The sequence below is a fragment of the Scomber scombrus genome, chromosome 7 (genome assembly GCF_963691925.1).
Source record: "Scomber scombrus chromosome 7, fScoSco1.1, whole genome shotgun sequence".
Classification (NCBI taxonomy): domain Eukaryota; kingdom Metazoa; phylum Chordata; class Actinopteri; order Scombriformes; family Scombridae; genus Scomber; species Scomber scombrus.
In genome coordinates this window covers 9,757,492-9,777,808 of record NC_084976.1, presented here as the reverse complement: position 1 = coordinate 9,777,808, position 20,317 = coordinate 9,757,492, and the positions used below count along the sequence as shown (strand labels likewise).

Here is a 20,317-nt window from a genome sequence, read left to right as displayed (position 1 = left end):
GTAGATTTCACTGTGCCTGGCCCCACCCTGGAAACAGGTGCATGTGTGTTGTTGTTTGCTCTGCCCTTTTGTCACCATAGAAGGCTGAACAGGACTGTACCATGTTACTTTCACCAGAGGGGGGGTTAGGTTAGGACTGACTGAAGAAACAGGTCACTCTCAGTTTGATTTCATTCCTGTAGGTCTCAGTCTGAACTATTTCAAGCCTTTGAACACTTGAAAGGAGTTGAAAGGTTGAGAATTATAGGGATAAAGATTAATATTACAGACCATTTTAAATGCTCTCATCTGTTGTATTAAGTCTATTTTAACCCACTTTTATGGCCTTAAAGCTGATGGTGGAAAGTGTGTCTGTGTCTTTGTGTCTGTGTTATGTGTGTGTGTGTGTGTGTGTGTGTGTGTGTGTGTGTGTGTGTGTGTGTGTGTGTGTGTGTGTGTGTGTGTGTGTGTGTGTGTGTGTGTGTGTGTGTGTGTGTGTGTGTGTGTGTGTGTGTGTGTGTGTGTGTGTGTGTGTGCGCCTGTCTGCCCCTAATTTGTGTTAAAATAGAGTAGGCCATTCACTGCCCAGTCACAGAGGAGAGGGGGAGGAGTCGGGTTATCTGGGTGTCTCAGTTGCCACAGAACAAATGATACACAGACTTTAAGAGACTCACCCAGCAGACGTTACTTTTTACTTGATAGATTTACACACACAGACTTTGCCCGTTGTATCCAATGGAGTGTTTAGAGAGACCTGCTCTGTACAGTTCATCTCCTCTTTGGAAGAAACACTTTGTTGGATGTGTACTTTCACATCTAGGCACACACAGATTAGGTATTGATTCATAGATTAAAACAGCTACACACACCTACAAAGGCAGGTACAGTAGGAGCAATGGCGTTGTACCTGCAGGTTTTACAGTTTAGCAGTTAGCCTCAGGGCAGGAGTGGAGGATGGCGCTGCTTACAGCTGCTGGTTCTGAGGATGGACCGGTGTACTCGAACCAGTCGGAGGAAGACGAGGAATATGTTTGTCTGCCGAATCAAGGAAGCACAGAGCAGGAGGAGGAAGAAGAAGAAGAAGAAGGAGGAGGTGAAGAGGAGGAGGAGGAATATGTATGTCTTGCCAGTGATGGAACTACAGATCAGCAGGATGAGGAGGAGATGGATGAAGAGCAACAAGTTTTGTGGGAAGGTAGTCTGCAGTCATCTTTGCAATCAAGGGTTGTCACTAGGCTCTGTTGTAGTGTGGTTCTTCTGTCTTAATTTGTTCTCTAGTGATGTGAATTTATTAAAAGTTGCTTTGAAATGGCATCTTGTCTCCCGTGGCTTGTTCCTGCAGGAGCAGTCCTTCATATTACTGTTGTATCTAATCCCAACACAGCGTGGTTGATCTGCCTGCTGGGTTAACATGTTCAAATATGGGCTTGGCTCTTCACCCCGGCTGTCACTTCATTGTGTATTCAGTTCCATCATTCTGCAGTTGAATCATTTGTTTAAAAATGCACAAATATTCTCAGTTGATATTTCTCTTGTTGGCTTGTTTTTTTTTTTATCACTCTGGGTTTTATTTCAGGGATGAGGGACCATCCTGAATTTTTTCACAGATATGATTAGACAGATGGATGACAGAGAGACGAAGGTTGATGATGAGGTAGAAGAACACATAATATGACGATGATGTGTAAATAGACTAAAGGTACAGTGCCATGCCTGAACAAGGGATTCTTCCTCAGTGGACAGTAAAGTGTGATAAAATGAGGCTTTACCACAAAATAGAAGTGAAACGAAGAGAAATGTGTCAGCATTTGTATTTACAATAATATTTTCTTTTCTTAAGCTCAGCGCGTTATTATCAGGTTTTACTGTGGCATAAACAGGCTTTTTTATGGATGTAATTAAGACCTTAGTCCAACAAGGAAATTGGAGGCTTACTCAATGATATGAACTTCCATTACAGTTCAGCAGGGCTTTGGAGCATTGATTTTAATACTATTCGCTCCTTTGTATCTGTCGTCTTGGCGTTTGTTTGTTGTTCTTGAACCTGTATGTTGTCTGTTGCCCAGTAGCAGCCAGGATTATTAGGCCGCCTGTAACTCCAGACTTCTGGCTCCATCAGGCCCCCTGCTGCAGAGCAGACAGGAGCAGTCTGCTAATGGCTTCATATTAAGATTTAATCACATTACAACCCAGAATTTGGAGTCACCACTTCAGAAATATCTTCTGCGGGGTTTTTTTTAACTAAGATTTAGCCTAATCATTTGACTTCTGTCTCTCCTTTAACCTCTATCTGACATAGAAAAGAAAGAAATGGAGGCAGAGCAGGTGAATCTCTTGGTCCTGATCACCTTCCAATATTAGGTTATATATTAAGTTTTATGGGACCCAGATTACAGTGGCTTTCATTAACCTGCGTCTGTGCCTTTGTGTTCACCACCCATTTATGACCCAAGTGGATTAATAAATCAGTATAACATTTACATGGTTCCCTGGTCTCATAAAAAAAAAAAAAAAGCAGGAAATACCCATATTTTTTAAGTCAAATCGACACAAATTAGACTCAGGGACCTTTACATTCTGTAGTGCTTACAACATTCTTTAACCCTTAGACCCTCCATCCTAACAAGGCAACACTTCCCCTAAAAAACTTAATTGTGCAGATTTGCTTGAAATTAGTGTTAAAAAGTACTGTTAAAAGTGTCAGTCAGCCAAGTTTCACTAAACATGTTATTCCTTGTCATGTTTCAACAACCGTGCCTCCCTCTGAACCTTAATGCTATATTTACATAGTGCTGAGAGAAGTGATCCTAATTGTCATTGCTTAGGCTCTGTAAGTTAAAAAACTTGAATTAGTTAAGTCCTAATTGACCTTAATTGTCTGACTTGGGTGGAGTGTTACAATACTTATAAATCATTTCCATATCTAAGTTCTTCAAAAGGCAAAATATGTACATGTACAGGGCACGGCAGGTAAACAGGCTCCTCCTTGTATTATCAGGTATACAATCTCCTCATTACAGGCCAGATAACATTGCAATGATGCAGTTTTTACGTGCGAGTGTGCACATACAGTGTTTCCTGTTGACCATAATGCTGATTGTTCCCTTAGTGACTCTTCGCCTTAACAACTCACCCAGGAGAGACTGCACTGTTATTTGTGTGGGTGTGGGTTTGTGAATATTTGGCGTTTTCAAGATCACGATTGCATGTCTGCGTGTGTATGTTACGTAATTCAAGTGGGAATGAAGACCTGTATGATTTTAACTTTTGAACTTTGACTAGTTTGTTTTCAAGTAGAATCTCTATAGCACAGCACTTAAACAACACTGTTTTATCACAAAAGGTGAATGTGAAGCCGATCCATGTCATGCTGGCTCTTTCAACCTTACCCTGGTAGAAACGAGCACCATATTTAGTCAAATGCATGACATTACATATCCTATTCAGCTAAAACAGAACCAGCTGATGCCCTGTGTCAATGTCTATATGGGGATATGGAAATATATTGTTTGCATTGACTAACTCTGTTTTGCATCCTGGGAGGCCTCTGAGCCTGAAATTATGTTTGTCCCCCTTTTTTTTTCTCTCTCTCTCTCAGTGAAACCTAAAATAGTTCAATTGTTCTGTGTTGTAAGTGGGTGTATCATATTATGCCGCTGTGCCTCCTACCGCTACATGACACATTATGATGTGTTTGGTATTACACCTGCAGACAGTGTGATATCACACACTTCCTCTCTCCAGCTGACCAAGATGTTCTAATAATAAATATCCTCATACCTTGAAATATTCCAAACTAGTTATTTTTTATGTGTGAATGTAGCCTCAGAAAAACAAAATTGCAGAGATTTTTTTTAAAATAAACCAAAGACCACCACAAAAGTCAATGCTGGATACCAGTTATTCTCAAGAAGCCGACAAAATAAAGGTGTTATTTTTGACTTTACACTGATAGTCAGAGCTCTGTGTGAGGAGGAACTTGTGATGATACACCAGCAATAGCAGTTAGCAGTTAGAAGGCGTGGCCCCTCTGTATCTGTGTTCATTAACTTATCTTTTCTGAATCACTGGGTCGGTTGATAAATAGAGGTGCTTTGTGTGGGTCAGTGTTAAGGTGTGTGTGAGTGTAATATGTAGGTGTGTGCAGTACTTCTTAGGAATATAATATGATTCATGAACTTGGAACAAGAAAAGAGTGAAGAGGAAAGAAGATAGCAGAAGGAACAGTTGAGCATTATTTATACGTCAATCACGTTACGTAGAATATGAAATCTGACACGTAGCACTGTTGTGTGGTACAAACACTGAACATCTCATAATACAGAGTTAGGAGATCTGAATCTTTTTATGCAGGTTCATATTTAAGATCTCATGCTCATATTAATCTTACATTATACAATTGAACTAATTTATTCACATGAGAACTATAAAATATGAAAACTGTGGAAGAAATGATCAATAATATCAAATTTCTTTCTTGTCCTTTTCATATTCCATTAGATGTTTTTACTGTTGATATGAATAAAGTCATTTTTATTTTCATCATTGAAAACCCAATAACAATACAGTCCTTGAACACCAGACAGAAGAAAATAAGTAATAATTGACTAATAATAAAAGATAAAATAAAACAATTAAATGAATAATAGAATACAGTAATTATTTGATATGCTACATTATAAGACTTAAAATTAAATTAAAAAAACATTATCAACATATCAGTCAGCCTAGGTCAAAAACTCAAACCAAAGTGGGGTTGATAAAGTGAATTGACTTTTAACAGGATGATCTGTAGTACAATCGTGGAGTGTTAAATACTGTAAAGAAGATTTTATATCGACACTTAAATTTCTTCTTTGTCTTTCTCTCTGTGCAGTGCTGTGTGCGGACAGAGTGGGCCAGATGACAAAGACCTACAGCGACATTGACGCTGTCACCCGACTGCTTGAAGAGGTGAAAGAATAAATTGCAGAATACAGTAAATATAGACTGTGAGGTAGCCTACTTTTGGTCAAATGTTATGCAGTCTGATAGTCTAAACACAGGATCCTTTATGAGGCTCATCACAAAGGAGGTTTGATAGAACTACATCATAAAACCTGTTTCCAGGTCCTGATATTCAAATCAAAATGATCCACATCAGCTGCTCAGCGGCCAACAGAACTCAGCTGGCTTTTTGTGCATAAATTAAACTGAGATAATAGGATGGTGTTGTTATTAAACAGCCAGCCATCCGACTACTGACTAAACATGGCATTCAGACATTTCCTACCATCAACAAACTATTCAGAGTTTTTAAACACTAAGCTGAATGTAGTAGCCAGTCATATTGTTGATTGAGTTGCTGAATAACAGCAGTGTCTGGTAGTCATTTGAACAGGTTCTTAATGAGCTTTTGATTACAGGTCAGATGTGGGAGTTTTCTGCTCCAGTGGGTTCACACTGGAGATTTGTGCTGTTGTCAGCACTACAAGGATTAAGTGTCCTTTTCAAACTTAGAATAATAGTTGTTGCTCAGAAAGGTGTGGACATTGTGTTCTCCTCATTTCCCTCCTAGTTGGGATATTTAATATATACTAGCAGTTGAGTTTTTTAAACGTGTATGTCCTTCACATACCATACCATACCATTCCTAGAGGACAAGTAAGCACTCCGTTGATGAAATTGCCATGTGTTTTCAACTAATATGCTGTATGAAAACTTTGTCTCGGTGCAGAAAGAGCGTGACTTGGAATTAGCAGCCCGCATCGGACAGTCACTGCTGAAGAAGAACAAAACACTGAGCGAGAGGAACGAACTGCTGGAGGAGCAAGTAGAGCACATACGAGAGGAGGTACACTGTCTGTGTGTGTGTGTGTGTGTGTGTGTGTGTGTGTGTGTGTGTGTGTGTGTGTGTGTGTGTGTGTGTGTGTGTGTGTGTGTGTGTGTGTGTGTGTGTGTGTGTGTGTGTGTGTGTGTGTGTGTGTGTGTGTGTGTGTGTGTGTGTGTGTGTGTGTGTGTGTGTGTGTCCGTCTGTCCGTGTACACTTTCTTGATGGAAGTGGTCAAAAATGACAGAGCATTTTAGTAATGTATATAACTATTAATTATATACATTATTAAAGCACCATATTGGTGGCTTAGACCATCTCCTTAAACCATTACAGACCATTGTCATGATTCAAAAATATGTATTTACCTGCAACATGTATGTATTTATGCAGTACTATAATAAAATGAATGGAACCTAAGATATTAAATCAAACTGAAGTCATTGTTTACACTTAAAAACTGTTGGCACATGTGTAAAATAGATTCTCAATAGATAATGTTTTAACACATGAAAAATGATTGTTATTGTCTCTCTGGTATTTTCTCTCTTTACTCTATTTTCACATGTAGGTATCTCAGCTGCGTCATGACCTGTCCATGAAAGATGAGCTGTTACAGTTCTATACCAGTGCTGCCGAGGAGAGTGAGGGGGAGTCTACCACCTCCACACCGTAAGTCTCCTTTCATTTCCCCCTCCCCTTTAATCGCATCTTTTCTTGTCTCTTTCTTAATAAGATGTTATGCAATGCAGTTACGTAACATAATTCATATCTAAAACAAACAAAAACCAACCAAAATACCCCCGGCCCTATTAATCTTTCATAAACAGTGCAAGCCTTGAGAGCCTGTCCCAATCATTTTAGAGAGCTGCTGATAAAATCTCATGAACTGTTGGAACTGACCGAGCGATTCTCATGTGCCTCACGTGTGTCTGTTTACAGTGTGCGTACCAGTGAAATCAATGTATCAACTCCAACATTTTTCCCCTTGGACTCCTTGCAGAAGAAACTCAAAGATCTTGAGGAAGAAAACAAATCGCTGCGATCTGAGGTACACACTATCACATGATCTCCCACAAACACAATATTTTTTATAAATGTTTAACATGTTTCATAATAACTTTGATTCAATTCATTTTCTAAGTGAATCAATGTGTTGCATGTATTAGTTAAAGTAACATGGTATGTGAATACTATTTCCAAAAATTGTAAAACTCATGTAATAACAAGCATGTCAGTTCATCACAATGTAATTTTAGTTTAGTCACAAATGCCAAATGATACACAACTGGAGTCTCATAAGCACTCTGTCTGTTTAATTTAGTTTCCTGGCAGAAATACAGTTTGCTTTCATTAAAAAAGACTTAGTGTCTGACCTTCTGGTTTTAAGGAGAAGTTATTTGTCAGGCTGACTAATAATGTCTACATTGCGTGGTATTGATCAGTATTGTCCATTTAATTTTTCCTCTCTAGGCCAGTCATTTGGAGACGGAAACTATTTCCTATGAGGAGAAAGAGCAGCAGTTGGTCAATGACTGTGTCAAAGAACTACGTGAGTATTTAACAGACTGTTATTATATATTATGATATACTGTTATTATTAATCAATTCATACAAATCTACTCTTGTGGAATCCCAGAATAAAAATGCAGAGCTAGAAATGAGCATAATAAGTCCCCTTTAAAATGATGTCTTCACTCTCTAAAGGCAGTGAAACAGCTTTTCTGGCAGGTTGTCAGTGTTTCTCCAACCCCTGTCATGTTCCCAGGTGATGCCAACCTACAGATGTCCACTCTGGCTGAAGAGCTGGCGAGGAAGACTGAAGATGCCTCAAGACAGCAGGAGGAGATCACGCACCTCCTCTCCCAGATAGTAGATCTCCAGAAAAAGGCCAAGCTGGTATGTGAAGAAGACATTAGTCATTTATATTTTCCTCTTTTACGCATGTTCTGTCTTCAATGTAGCTGAGACTGATTATCTTAGGTACAGTCTTTTTCATATATGTTTGGGTCACTTGCAGTATGCTGTGGAGAATGAAGAGCTGACTCAGCACTTGGGAGCAGCCAAAGACGCCCAGCGACAACTCACTGCTGAGGTAAGGCGTTCTACAACCCATTGACCGTGGCCTCATTATTACACTTTCTGCAGTGATAGCCTGCACAAAGGAATATTAATGGTCCAGGACACAATGCTAGAGAGCCGGCGGACATGCTTACTGCAATAGCAGAATTTTGGAGAGTTGTAGCCTACCTACAATATCAATATAACCTGACAGTCTTCTGCATTTGTGACAGAGAGCAGTCTTTATAGCGCTACATGTGACATCTATTAAACTTTAAAAGCGTATTTTAGACCTTCATATAACCACACCTTCACATTTGCTGGACTTTGGATTTAGAGTCAAGACCTTTTATAGTGATTAGATGCATTTACAATTATGGATACAATTATGGATAATAATAACCACCAGTACCATAAATGAATCTTTGGAATGAATGCTTTATTTTTCTAAAATTCCTTCTTTTCTCCTCCACCAGTTGCGGGAGCTACAAGATAAATATGCAGAGTGCATGGAAATGCTCCATGAGGCTCAAGAAGAACTGAAGAACCTCAGAAATAAAAATCTACCGCCTAACACACAGAGGCGTTTCCATTCCCTGGGATTGTTCCCAATGGTGAGTAAGAGATTAGAGGAGAAAAGCAAGGAGTCAAAGTCATGGAGAGTGGGGGTTATCACCATAGATAGCCACAGTAAATGTTACAGATGTTTACATAAATCAGCAGCTACCATGTTATTGGTTGTATTTATTAATTTTCGTCTCATTATGTAGGACTCATTAGCAGCAGAAATAGAGGGCACCATGAGGAAGGAACTTCAGATGGATGATCCAGATGTAGAGGAGCAAAGGTATACACAATTAGAAACCTGTCGCACCATAAAATATAATCAATGTATTTAGCAGAACTTTCATTTAAGCCAGATATTTGTGGGATCTCATTTTCATCCAGACTGCAACCAAAGCGAGTGTTCCAGACAGTGAAAAACCTAAATCTGATGCGTCAGCAGCGTTCATCGCTGGCTCCCTCCCCTTTCAACATCCCAGGCTCCAATCAGACATCATGCTTCACCTCAGGGCGCTCCAGCAGGGTCGGCACGCCACGCTCCAACTCCATGTATGGCAGCGAGACAGGAAGTGGGATTATCCTGGACAACAGGACTAGCAGTATCCTGGAGACTCCAGACGATGGGTACAGACAGTTTGAGTTCTGGCAAAACATATGTTTCAGTTTTATAATTGATCTGATTGTCAGCTGTTCAGTTCTGTCTTTGTTGTCTTACTCTTGTCATAAGTAACAGTTGTTTTCTGTTTGTAGTAACCTTTGTTAGTATTAATCTGTGATGTGTTATGTAATGTTGGTTTTCTGTTGGACTGGAGTCAATAGGCACAGAGAGGACATTTTTAGATTCCAGTCATTAGCTGTGAATTTTTATTATTATCAGGGCTGAACAGCTTTAAAAATGCTTCACTTACAATGTGCCCTCTCTCCAGGTCTGAGGACTCTAACAAGCGTCCCCCTGGCACCCCAGGGACCCCAGGCAGCAGGGACCTGGAGGCAGCCCTGCGGCGCCTGTCTCTCCGCCGCGATAACTACCTCTCAGAAAAACGCTTCTTTGAGGTGGAGAGGGAGAGAAAGCTGGCTTACCTGGCCAAAGAGGAGGAAAAAGAAGGCGAAGAAGGTAGTGGAGGCACAGGGACGCCAACGGAGAGCCTTCTGTCACTGTGCTCGCATCCCTCCCTTGGGAGCGTCTGGTCAGGATACTCGTTTACACCGAGATCCTACTTGCCGGAGAAGCTTCAGATTGTAAAGCCGCTAGAAGGTGATTATTCCTCTCAGACTGACAAGTCCTCTAATCCTCCACATAATCAGAAAGAGAAACAAAATAAGATAGATAATGAGATTTTCCAGAAACCCCAAAAGAATCAAAACCAACCAAATCCCAATTCACACTTTATACATGCTCCTGAAAGTTACACTCAGATTTGTCAAAATCAATCACAGAACCAAAGCCAAAGCATTCGCAATCAGCAACAGAATCAATATGTGATTTTTCACCAGCGCCCTCAGCCAAAAATCTTTTTAAGTGCCTCAGGTGATCCCATGACTCTGCAGAGGAGCCTCAATCTCATGGAAATGAGCAGGCTGCAGAGCTCACAGCTTCACCTAAGAACTCCACTTGCTTTAGTCACAAGTCTGCTGGAGGTGTTAGAACAACAGGAAGACAGTTTGAATCTCCAGCACTCTTTTTATTTTAGACACACACAGCCACGCTGCTGGTTTGAAATCTAGAGTAGAAGACAGCCTACTGGCCAGGTAACAGCTCTGCTGGTTTGAATCGTATTTTGTCAGAAAGCCATTTGCACACTTGAGAAATTCGACAGGTATGAAAATGTTTGTCATACCAGGAATATATATTGCATAAAATACTTTCATGTGAGTTTAGTGGCTGTGGGATAAAACATTTTTTTATGAGAACATTGCACGTTCCCTGGTGCATTAACTTCAAATACGTTACAATAGATGAGCACTTTACACTGCATGTGCAATAAGTGAGTCAGCATGTGGTATATTAAATGGCACTTACTGTATTTTTCATTATTGAAAAAAATATTTTATTGCTTGCGTCTTTTAATAGAGGATCTTTCTCCTACAATTGTTTATTTTCATACTGCCTGAAATGTTTGCAGAGTGAGTTCATATATTTCCCATCAGATTTTTTGACAAAATACCACTAAAACCATACTGTATACCACAATTACACACCCAGCAACTACCTAAAATGTTTTTGTTAAATTATTCACAGCATTCATCTCTTTTAAAATTGTATTCAATTGAAAGGAGAAAAAAAGTATTTCATGTTTTGTGGCACCACCTAGTGTTCAAACTCAGTTACACCACTTCCAAAGTAATACTGGTAAGCAACAGTACTAACATGTCTGTGTATGTATCTAAACATCCGATAATGTTTAGGTTCTAGATAATGTACCTAAAGTTAATGGCAGGAAAATGAAGAAGGCAAAAACATGCACTTATCAAAAGATTAAAATATCCCTTTGTCTTTAAGTGAATTAGAGAACAAGTATATGGTAATGTTAAATTTAAGTCTAATGATGGTTGGTAAAGAATTGAGAGATTATATGCATGACACTGTTTTGGTTATAAATACATCAGTATAGGTGCAAGATGGTAGATTTGTGCCTTACTTTATGCCGTCCACCCCTTTCACTCCTCTTTTGTTTTGCCTTTTTTCTTCATTTCCCTTTTGTCTTTGTGCTCTCTGTTCAACCTTACTGTTTCCTTTGTTGATAATTTCTTGAATAAAATCTTACTAATTTTCTCACCTTCTTTTTCTCTCATTCTTTTTGTGTTAGCCTCATGAGTTTGTGTACTGGCATCTCTGAAAAGACTTCCATGCACCATACGAGAAAACAACCATTCATTGGACTTGAAATTAGACTACTTTATTAGGCACAAGGACACTTTAGTAGCATTCAGTATAATGACATTGCCCTCAGTGACATTGTCATTCACTGCCACGCTGTGTGAGTGTGTAAGAGATAGTGAGTCCTTTTGTACTGCATGAAGACATATTGGCTGTGTCTAAGAATATACCTTTGCCTGTCCGCCTGTGTCTATGTACCTATATGTATGTGTGACATCGAAGGTGTGAATGTTTATGTCCAGACGTCGTCCCCTCAGTGGTGTGTGTGCATGTATCTCTGGTAATAGCTTGCCTGTGTATGTTTGTACATATAATGTCTGCCGGTAAACAGCTGAAGTATATTTGGATCTATTACACACATAGAAATGACATTTACTGAAGAGATACTTTTCAATATGTATACATACAGTATGTTATGGTGCTCTTTCTTTTTTCTTTTGCAGTTTGTTACGATCACAAATTTAAATCCAATAGCAGTTAACTGAGACATCATCTTATGAAGCTGATGTGATTCAGGTTGGGTGGTGGCAGGATTAAGACTGTGTTGCATGCAATTGGCCTCCTTTTCTCAAATATGTATAAATACATTTGAATAAGTCTTTTTAAAAATATTACATTTAGTATTAATGGTTGATTAATTGTCCTTTTACCACTAAAACAATCACACTTCTGGCTTGATATTTAAAGTTTCAATAATCACTTTCACCAGTTTCCATAGTTATAACCAAACACTGGGCCCTTTTAGTCACATTGAAAATGCATTTTAAGAGCATGTGGTTTGACATTTTTGGTGCTTACTTTTACTGTTCTAAATGATGAAAACAGGTAAGAGGGCAGCATAAATTTAGTAGGGTGTATTTGTGGCAGAGAGCAGCTTAGCATGGATTTAGATAACATCCATTTTTCCCTGTTTTTTTTCCAGGCTCTGCCACGCTCCATGCATGGCAACAGCTGGCTCAACCCCATATGGGTGCTCTGTTGGATCATCGGCCCGGTGTGGTCACGAAGGGCTTCCGCACTTTAGCACACGAGCATGAACAGGACGACAGCTGGCAAATGGACCAACCAGAGGAGGACGAAGTCTCATGTGACTCATTTGCCTGCTCGTCACTAGAGAGCTTGGCTCTCTTTGATCTTCCGCGCTCTACCTCTTCTCCCTCCGTCTGCCGCAACAAAAATGGCAACGCTGACGACAGCAGCCAACCAGAAACACTGCACGGAGAAACGTGCGGGATTGGAGAGGCAATTCAAGGAAAAGACGGACATGCTGCAAACGTGCCCCTTCCCTCCTCAAGCCCACCCCTCTCTTCTTCTCTGCCGTCTTCTGAGATGAACGGGCACGTGGACCTCAAGGAGCTCCAGGCCTTACAGGCCAGCGCACTGGACCGCATGCCTGGTGAGGGAGCTTCTTAGCTGGGGTCACAGCACTACATTCACCCTCCCCACCCTCACTTTCAACCCTGGAGTATGGGGGTAGAGGGGATGGGAGGGAGGTGAAAAGGAATGGTGGGAGGGGGAGGGTTTGGGGAAGGCATTCACTGGACAGCTCACAACCCCAATGTGACGTCTCCTCCCACACGATCACGTTCATGTGTACACACCCGCAACCCCACCCACCCCACCAGCAAGCCCCTGTGCGTGCAGCCATCGAACCCCATCAAAACAGAGTACTTGTTTTTTTGTTCTTTAATTTACTTCCTTCTTAGCTCATACTTTCTCTCACTGCCACACTTTGCTTTTAATTCAACCCATCACATTTATTTTTCAATCTTTCATGAAGCCTATCCTCTTCAGCAAATCTTCCGAAGCCTACAACTTTGGGTGTCTTTCACCTTTAATCTCAATCTCTCACAGTGATGACCTGCAGCAAAGATTATTTTCATGTTTTGCTGTAATCAATATACATTGAATTCAGAAATATTTCTTTAACTTAGTTGGCACTATTAGTGTTTATTTATTTCTTCTAGCAGTCAACACTCAGAAACACATGCATGCAGGAATATCATGGCTTAGGTCCAGTATGTGGACACGTAAGTGTATATCGGGTGTTATTAGAGCAGCTGTCCAGGTCACATAAACACATGACACCCGTGGCTGGTTAATATTGGAGTTGACCCAGCAGTGTTGGTGTAGGGTCACCTTCATACACATGTACACAGTACTTTTCCTTGGTGAAAGTATTGTGTACGTGTTTTTTCCCCAAACCTAGGAATGCTGAAACTGAAAAACTGAGTGATTACTCATCTTTCCCCCGATTTTGTGAAGAAAATAAAAAGCAATAGCTCAGACTGTCGCTGTATTTAAAAAAGAATACTACTGACAGTTACTTCCAGTTTCACCGCTCTGCTATTCTACCTCACTGCTGTACTTTTTCCCTGTTTGTGAATCATCATTCAGTCTACTCACTCAGTACAACACATATTATATGGGACATCATGTCAGATACATTTGAGTGTGATAGCCCTCATTTTCCCTCTGGTCTTAATGTCTTTTAATATCTGCAATATGTAGGCCACATGTATAGAAATAAGTAATTTTGCCTTCAGTAAGAATAAAGATAATTTAAAGAATCACTGTGAAAGGTAAATAATTATAACACAAAGTTTCAAGCTACACATTCAGTTAACTTTTCATATTAATCCTAAAGTAAAAAACCTCAAATTTACTCTAATCCATTTTCATTACTGTAGAGAATTTGATGAAGTTCTTTCAAAATGTTCATGAAAAATGCTGCTGGCAAACTTACCTAAATCAGGGGGTGTACAGTGCACATCCCATCATCATTTCAGTATCAGAAATTGGGGTGCTGGTGTGTGGGTGCCTTTGCTTTGGGCTTAAACTCTGATTATGGGCCACTTTTCTCCTGTTTGTTGTCAGTGTTCTTAAAGTGTTGTTTGGTACCATTTGTCTGAATACTGACCAACCTATCCCTCTATTCTACTCCCCTTCTTTCCCCGGTCCTCTCCTCTAGTTAATTTCCCAGGGAAGTGTATGTCAAACACTAGCTCAACATACACCTTCACCACCTGCAGGATTCTGCACCCTTCGGATCAGCTGACCTCTGTGTCCCCAAGGTAAACCAGATCTCAATTACCTGAAATAACTTAATAATGTCTTGTCTATAGCTTGTATTATACTGTCTGATTGATCTTTGACAGAGTAGTGATCTGTTGTGAGTCATTGTTCTACTCTGTATTACATATTTCCTAAATAGCACAATAAATAGAAAATGCTGAATCTACCATAAATAGGAAAAAAATACAAAAAAAGTGAATTAGATCCTACAGTAGTAACAGGAATGTTTGATAGTGTTACGTCATCATGACTTGAACTGAATCGCTTCAGTGTAAATCAAATAGCTGCTGCTGGATTTTAAAGCGGAAATGCTTTGATGCAGCAGTACCTGCCTGACTTTATACTCTCTACCGTATGTCCATCCCTGCTGTCTGATTGCCCTCGGCAGTTCATGTGATGAGGAAGAGGAAGGGGGGTTGTATCATATGGTTGTCATGGCCGGCGTTGAGCAGACCCATTGAGTGCACCCGCTGGGTTGCGCATGGGTGAGGCAATGCATGGGAGTGCATTCCTTAAGACTGGGTGTGAGTGTGAACCAAAATAACATCAGTTTGCTCTAACTTTGTTTCAAACTTAGAGGGCAGTGATGGGTGCACAGCTATTTGAGGCAAATATGGCAAAATAGAATTTCAGTATCAAAGCATAAAATGCTCTAGTATTTGCCTCAAGTGTTACCTGTCAATATGTCTCTAACTAACTTTTGACTCAATGAATGACTCAAAAATCGCCACCCTCCAGCTTTGTCTTGTTGAATGGAGCTGGTTCAGGTGACATTAAGTGAACTTTCTCTGGTGCTTTGGTCAGTGGTCATATACAAATAGTCTTAAATCAGGCTGGCCAACCCCCTACTAAGGTAACATGCCAATCAAGGCAGAATAGAGAGGAGAAATGGACTATGGAAATATGACGTACAAGTACAAGAAAACGGACTGATATATACAAAGAATATTCAACATGGAAAAAAAGAAAAGACTTTCAGTTTCAAAAATCTCAAGCAAGTGTAATTTTATACAATATACATCTCCTTGGTGTTTGTTAAATTTATGTATGTTTGTTTGTATGTGTCAAATAAAAAAGTAAGTTCAAAAAAAAAAATCAGGCTGGCCTTTGGCATCAGATGTTTTGAATTCCACACCTACTGCAAGCCATTCAACACTTTAAGAACTCTATTGGCACCACAGGCCAGCTTTGAATCAAGACAGGGGTTACAGTGTTAACACATTATCATCTGCCGCAACAGATAAAGGTCATGTGATGACATCTGAGCCAGCTCAATACTGAGTAATTGTGACACTCAGTTCTAATAATTAACTTACTGTGCGATACGATCTCTAGAGGGGTTCTCGATAACAAATAATGCAGTGAGTCTATGTTTCTTAGTAGACCTAGATAACGCCTAGACTGAACAGGAAAATGGATTAATTACTGCATGGTTGGTTTTTTTTGGTAAATACTGTCCTTTAAACATTGTAATACGTCTTGATTTTCAGTTAAAAAGCTACATATTGAGGCTTGATAACTAATGTCTACCTGTCTCTGTCCCTGCACCCATACTGTTTCTCATCACCTTGCACATCCAATGCCCCTGTTCCTCCTCCTCTTTCCTGTGCCTTCATCTTCCTCTCCATCTTCAGCCTGGCGTCGGCTTCTTGTCAGAGCAGCACTTGCATCAGCACTACTACCCCCACTTCCTCTCCTATACCCTTCTCTGCCCCGCATACGCCTTCCTACACTCCATGCTGCACCCCGCGCCGCCTCTCCCTCTCTCTTTCCCTGGCTGAGTCCTTCACCAATCTTAGAGACTCCACCAAGACCACCAGCACCTCTCTAGGACTCGTGCGTCTCCTGCTGGAGCATGGGATCTCGGCGTCAGTGTACAACCCGTGCAGCTGGGACCGAGGGTTGGACACCAGCAGTGCTTCCACCCCTGTAGCAGGCCCGCAGACACAGAGGCGCACCGACAGACCAGGGGAGACCTTAGAAAAACGGCTCAAGAAACGCCCGAACACCCTCACCCTCCAGCCCTCCACTCTGCCCGACTCCCCTCATTTCCGCTCCAAATCTGCCTCTTCCACCACCGCCTGCCCAGTTTTTCAATTCAGCCCCTCCAGTGACGACCCACCATTCTACGACACTTTCCTCGCCTCCAAGCCAGCACGTACCATCCTGAGGGAAGTGCTGGGGGAGGCAGAGAGGGAGCGAGGGTACCAGACAGATGATGAGAGCCAAACAGAGATGATGAACCTGAGACTTGTGGACAAACTGAAACGTTTCCGCACCCTCTTGCCTCATGCTGCTTCTGTTGCATCTGGGAGTACTCTATTAGCCCCCTTCAGCTCCACCGGATTGGGGAACAGTACACTAGGTGGGGGCCTTCCAGTTTTGAACGCAGGACTGAGGAGGAATCGAAGCTATCCCGCCATGGTAGGCGCTAGTATGGCTATGAAAGATCCAGGAGGGCCCCCAAGTACAGAGATACTCATTCCACATACAATGCAAGCCCCAGTCACAGTGCACACACAGGAATTAGGAAAATTGCAAACAACAAATCATACATTAGTCACACAGACCACACAGATGCCACAGACACTACATGCACTGGAAAAAGTGGCGCCACAGACGATAACAGAGAATCACGTCAGGCCAAACAACGGACCGCAGGATTCAGCAAGCAACAATGATGAAAATGGGACATAAATTGGAAATATTCAATAATAGACCCTATTACAACACATAAACTCACATCTCACAGTACCATACATGCCATTACTACACACACATTCAAGTGTATTTACAAAACCAAATACCCTACATAACTATATAGACATCCTTCAGTATGGAGTCTCTCCACAGAATACAACTACACCCTCAGACTCTACTTACTCTCTTTCCTAACATTTAACAGTCTAATCAATGTAAACTGAATGAACCAGTAGTGGCTGACACTGTTACACTGTGTTATAATCATATACTGTCAGATGAATGATGATGGAGTATGTTGCCTTCCTCAGTGTCCATTGTAACTGTATATTGTATGTGCAATATACTGTGTCATATATAGTATAATATTAAAGGCCCAATCTGGTGAAAGTTACTACAGTTTACTCTCCGTTTCCTTCTCAACCTGAACGAGTGCACTATTGAAAAAGGCAACGAATACAAGTTAAATGTACTGTACTGGCCCAAATACAAGATTGTTTTTATGCTAACTGTAAGAAAGTGCTGTATCATGGGCTGTTTGGAGCCTTAATGTTGCTAGGCTAGCTCATTTTTCTCATAGCAAAAATGAAGCCTCAGTAATTTGGCTGCTAGTCCTGGGCTAGCTGGACCAGCCTGTTTACCAGAGCATTTATTCAAAGGATGTGTAAATCACCAAAGAGCCGGTTAATGCTGATCCTCTTTTAGACTGTAAAATAGAAGCGATGAAATTGATTTCAATTTTAATTTTTTTTTCAAAATGTGATGAATTTGCCAATCTTGTATCATTAAAAGTGTCTATTTTTATTTTTTTTAATTTATTTTCATGGTTACGTATGCACTGAAGTTGAATGGAAATGATTACACAACATAAAGTACAGTGGCATTAGAGATTTTTTTCCACCAGCAAATCTTTTTTGTCTTTTTCTTTTCTCTCTGTATTAACGTAATCAGCATTTAAAAAAAGAAAAATCCAGATTGGGTCTTTAATGTGTTCCCCTCTCTCTGACTGAATGTTCTTCTGTGCCTAAAAAACTAACAACATACTGTACCGTATGTCATTGGAGTATGGGTTTGCATTTGTTTTTGTTTCTGTTATTTTAATATTTTAATTTTCCTCTTGTTAAATGGTATGCAGTAGAGAGAGAAGATGAGAATAAGCATGCAAACACAATTTATTTGCATCTGAAACATGCTTACTTCTGTCTGTTTTTGTCTCCTCCTTTGAGAATCCTCGGGGAACATGTAGCACTTACACAGTAACGCCGAGCAGGTCCGGCTATACAGACACCTGGTAAAACACTGTGACTACAGAGAGAGACGACACACAGACCTGCAGAGAACACCAAACCATCCGTTTCCCCACTTTTCTTCTGCAACACTGTCTTTTCATTGCTCATCAGTATAGGACAAGTTTGAGAAGGAGGACAAATGTAGCAATTTGAATCTATCGAGGCATGACTGACAAACATCCAAAATCCAAAAGAATACAAGCAGGAGCTGCAAGTTTGCCATCATAGTCACCTGTTACACCCTGAGCTGTCAATCAAAACCAAAGTTACACCCAAATAAAGAGTGGGTGGGACCACGAAGACACAGAATTGAAGCATGTCACAGATCACAGGTTCACTTTTTTTTTCCATCATATGCATTCATACTGTCCCCATAGAATTTGTTTTGCCAAAATCAAACGAGCTGTGGGTGGAAACTGTAAAGCAATATTAGGCAGTTTGAGACGTGTATGTTTCTGAATGTAACTGTAAAAAAAGAAGTGACTTGAGATATCCAAATGATGGTTTGAAGAGCAAGAGTCTGAGTTTTTATTTCTAACACAGTTTGTTGCTGAAGGAAAGTTTCAGTATCACTGACCTAGCTCTAGTGTCCAACCTCGGGAACACCCATCAGACCTTGATGAAGTTGGGTTTTCATGGGTGTCCCACCATTTCATCAACACATGATTGAAAGCCCTTTGTTTTTTGGCACTTTCTGATTCCTTACACACCATTTCAATCCCTTCCTTTAATTCAAGTCTCGAGGCTCTTAGGTTGGACATTAGAACTGGACCAGTGACTGCTTGTCTGACTGACTGACATTGAATGAATGGGTGAAGTGGCTGCCTCTGATGCTGGCACTGATCTTTTGAAATCCTTAATGATTAAGGAGTTAAACTAACAATGTTGTCATTGGGAGATTAATGATTATTAAATATATTTATTAAAATACTTGGATTATTAGCAGCACGCTAATAATGAATTATCTATCATTTGTGTTTAAGTGAAGGACTTTTGCTGATTTTATGTATATTTTGAAAGCTCACATTGACAGTTTGAATTATTTTTTATTGAACAGTTGCTATGGTTACATGATAAGCGTTTCTGTGGCACTTAGTAGAAGCATTTCCATTTAAAACAATGGTTACTGTTAGCTGTCAACAAGCTTATATTGATGATGCCCATTACTTCATGACAGTTGCACATTTTGGAGGGAAAAAGATAATCAAACAATAATTCACAGTATTTAATAATGATACCAAGTGCTAAGACTGAAGCGACAAGGAGCTGGTGTGTGTGTGTGTGTGTGTGTGTGGGCGTGCGTGTGTGTGTGTGCTTGTTTTTCTGTGTGTCATTGAATCATCTGAATGTAAGTTATTACAAACAGTTATCCTGCTGTAGGGCCATATATTTGTGTACAGTATGTTGATCAGTTTGTGTTAATCTCAGAATGGGAATTATTACATTGTAAATGTATGAAACACATATTCATGCCAATTTCATTTTTTAATAAACTGTAACAGTAGAAAAGAGACAGCTGCTTATATTGAGTAAAGAGGGAAAGACACTTTTCTGTTCAGGGACTGAATGTGTTCTGGTGTACAGAACAGATTGTACTGTCAATAAAACAAATACAGAATAAAGACTGACCTGTCTGCCTGTTTATGTGAGTAATAATGTGTGTAAGTGTACAGCAGCCGACTTGAAATCAGTTTTGACTAGATGGAAATATTTCACTGACTGTGTATTTCCAGTTGCTATAAACATCTGGAAATACTGTCTCTGCTTTCCCAAATACCCATAATATCACTTCTAGCAGCTTGGATGGGTGATGTGGTGGAAATAAGTATCACATTAATATTTTAATTTTCAGGCATATGCCACAATATGGCAAATGCATGCAAAATCACATAACTAAGTCCTTATGAATGAATCACAAAACTTAAATGTGTTCACTGAAATTCAAATAACTTAATTATGTCA

At 40.2% G+C, this 20,317-nt stretch overlaps 1 protein-coding gene across 3 annotated transcripts in view; it reads left to right on the top strand.

The window, feature by feature from the left end:
- The window catches only part of trak1a (trafficking protein, kinesin binding 1a), a 36,388-nt gene extending 16,409 nt beyond the window's left edge, over positions 1-19,979 (top strand). For all 3 annotated transcript variants that reach the window (XM_062421983.1, XM_062421984.1, XM_062421985.1), the window contains exons 3-16: positions 4,856-4,932; positions 5,696-5,812; positions 6,360-6,460; positions 6,731-6,839; positions 7,262-7,340; positions 7,557-7,687; positions 7,809-7,883; positions 8,326-8,463; positions 8,620-8,696; positions 8,798-9,037; positions 9,340-9,668; positions 12,214-12,687; positions 14,263-14,365; positions 16,001-19,979. In XM_062421983.1, the coding sequence (XP_062277967.1) occupies positions 4,882-4,932; positions 5,696-5,812; positions 6,360-6,460; positions 6,731-6,839; positions 7,262-7,340; positions 7,557-7,687; positions 7,809-7,883; positions 8,326-8,463; positions 8,620-8,696; positions 8,798-9,037; positions 9,340-9,668; positions 12,214-12,687; positions 14,263-14,365; positions 16,001-17,063 (3,087 nt within the window). In that variant the 5' untranslated portion in view covers positions 4,856-4,881 and the 3' untranslated portion in view covers positions 17,064-19,979. The remainder of the gene's footprint in view (positions 1-4,855; positions 4,933-5,695; positions 5,813-6,359; positions 6,461-6,730; positions 6,840-7,261; positions 7,341-7,556; positions 7,688-7,808; positions 7,884-8,325; positions 8,464-8,619; positions 8,697-8,797; positions 9,038-9,339; positions 9,669-12,213; positions 12,688-14,262; positions 14,366-16,000) is intronic.
- Positions 19,980-20,317: the final 338 nt, after the last annotated feature.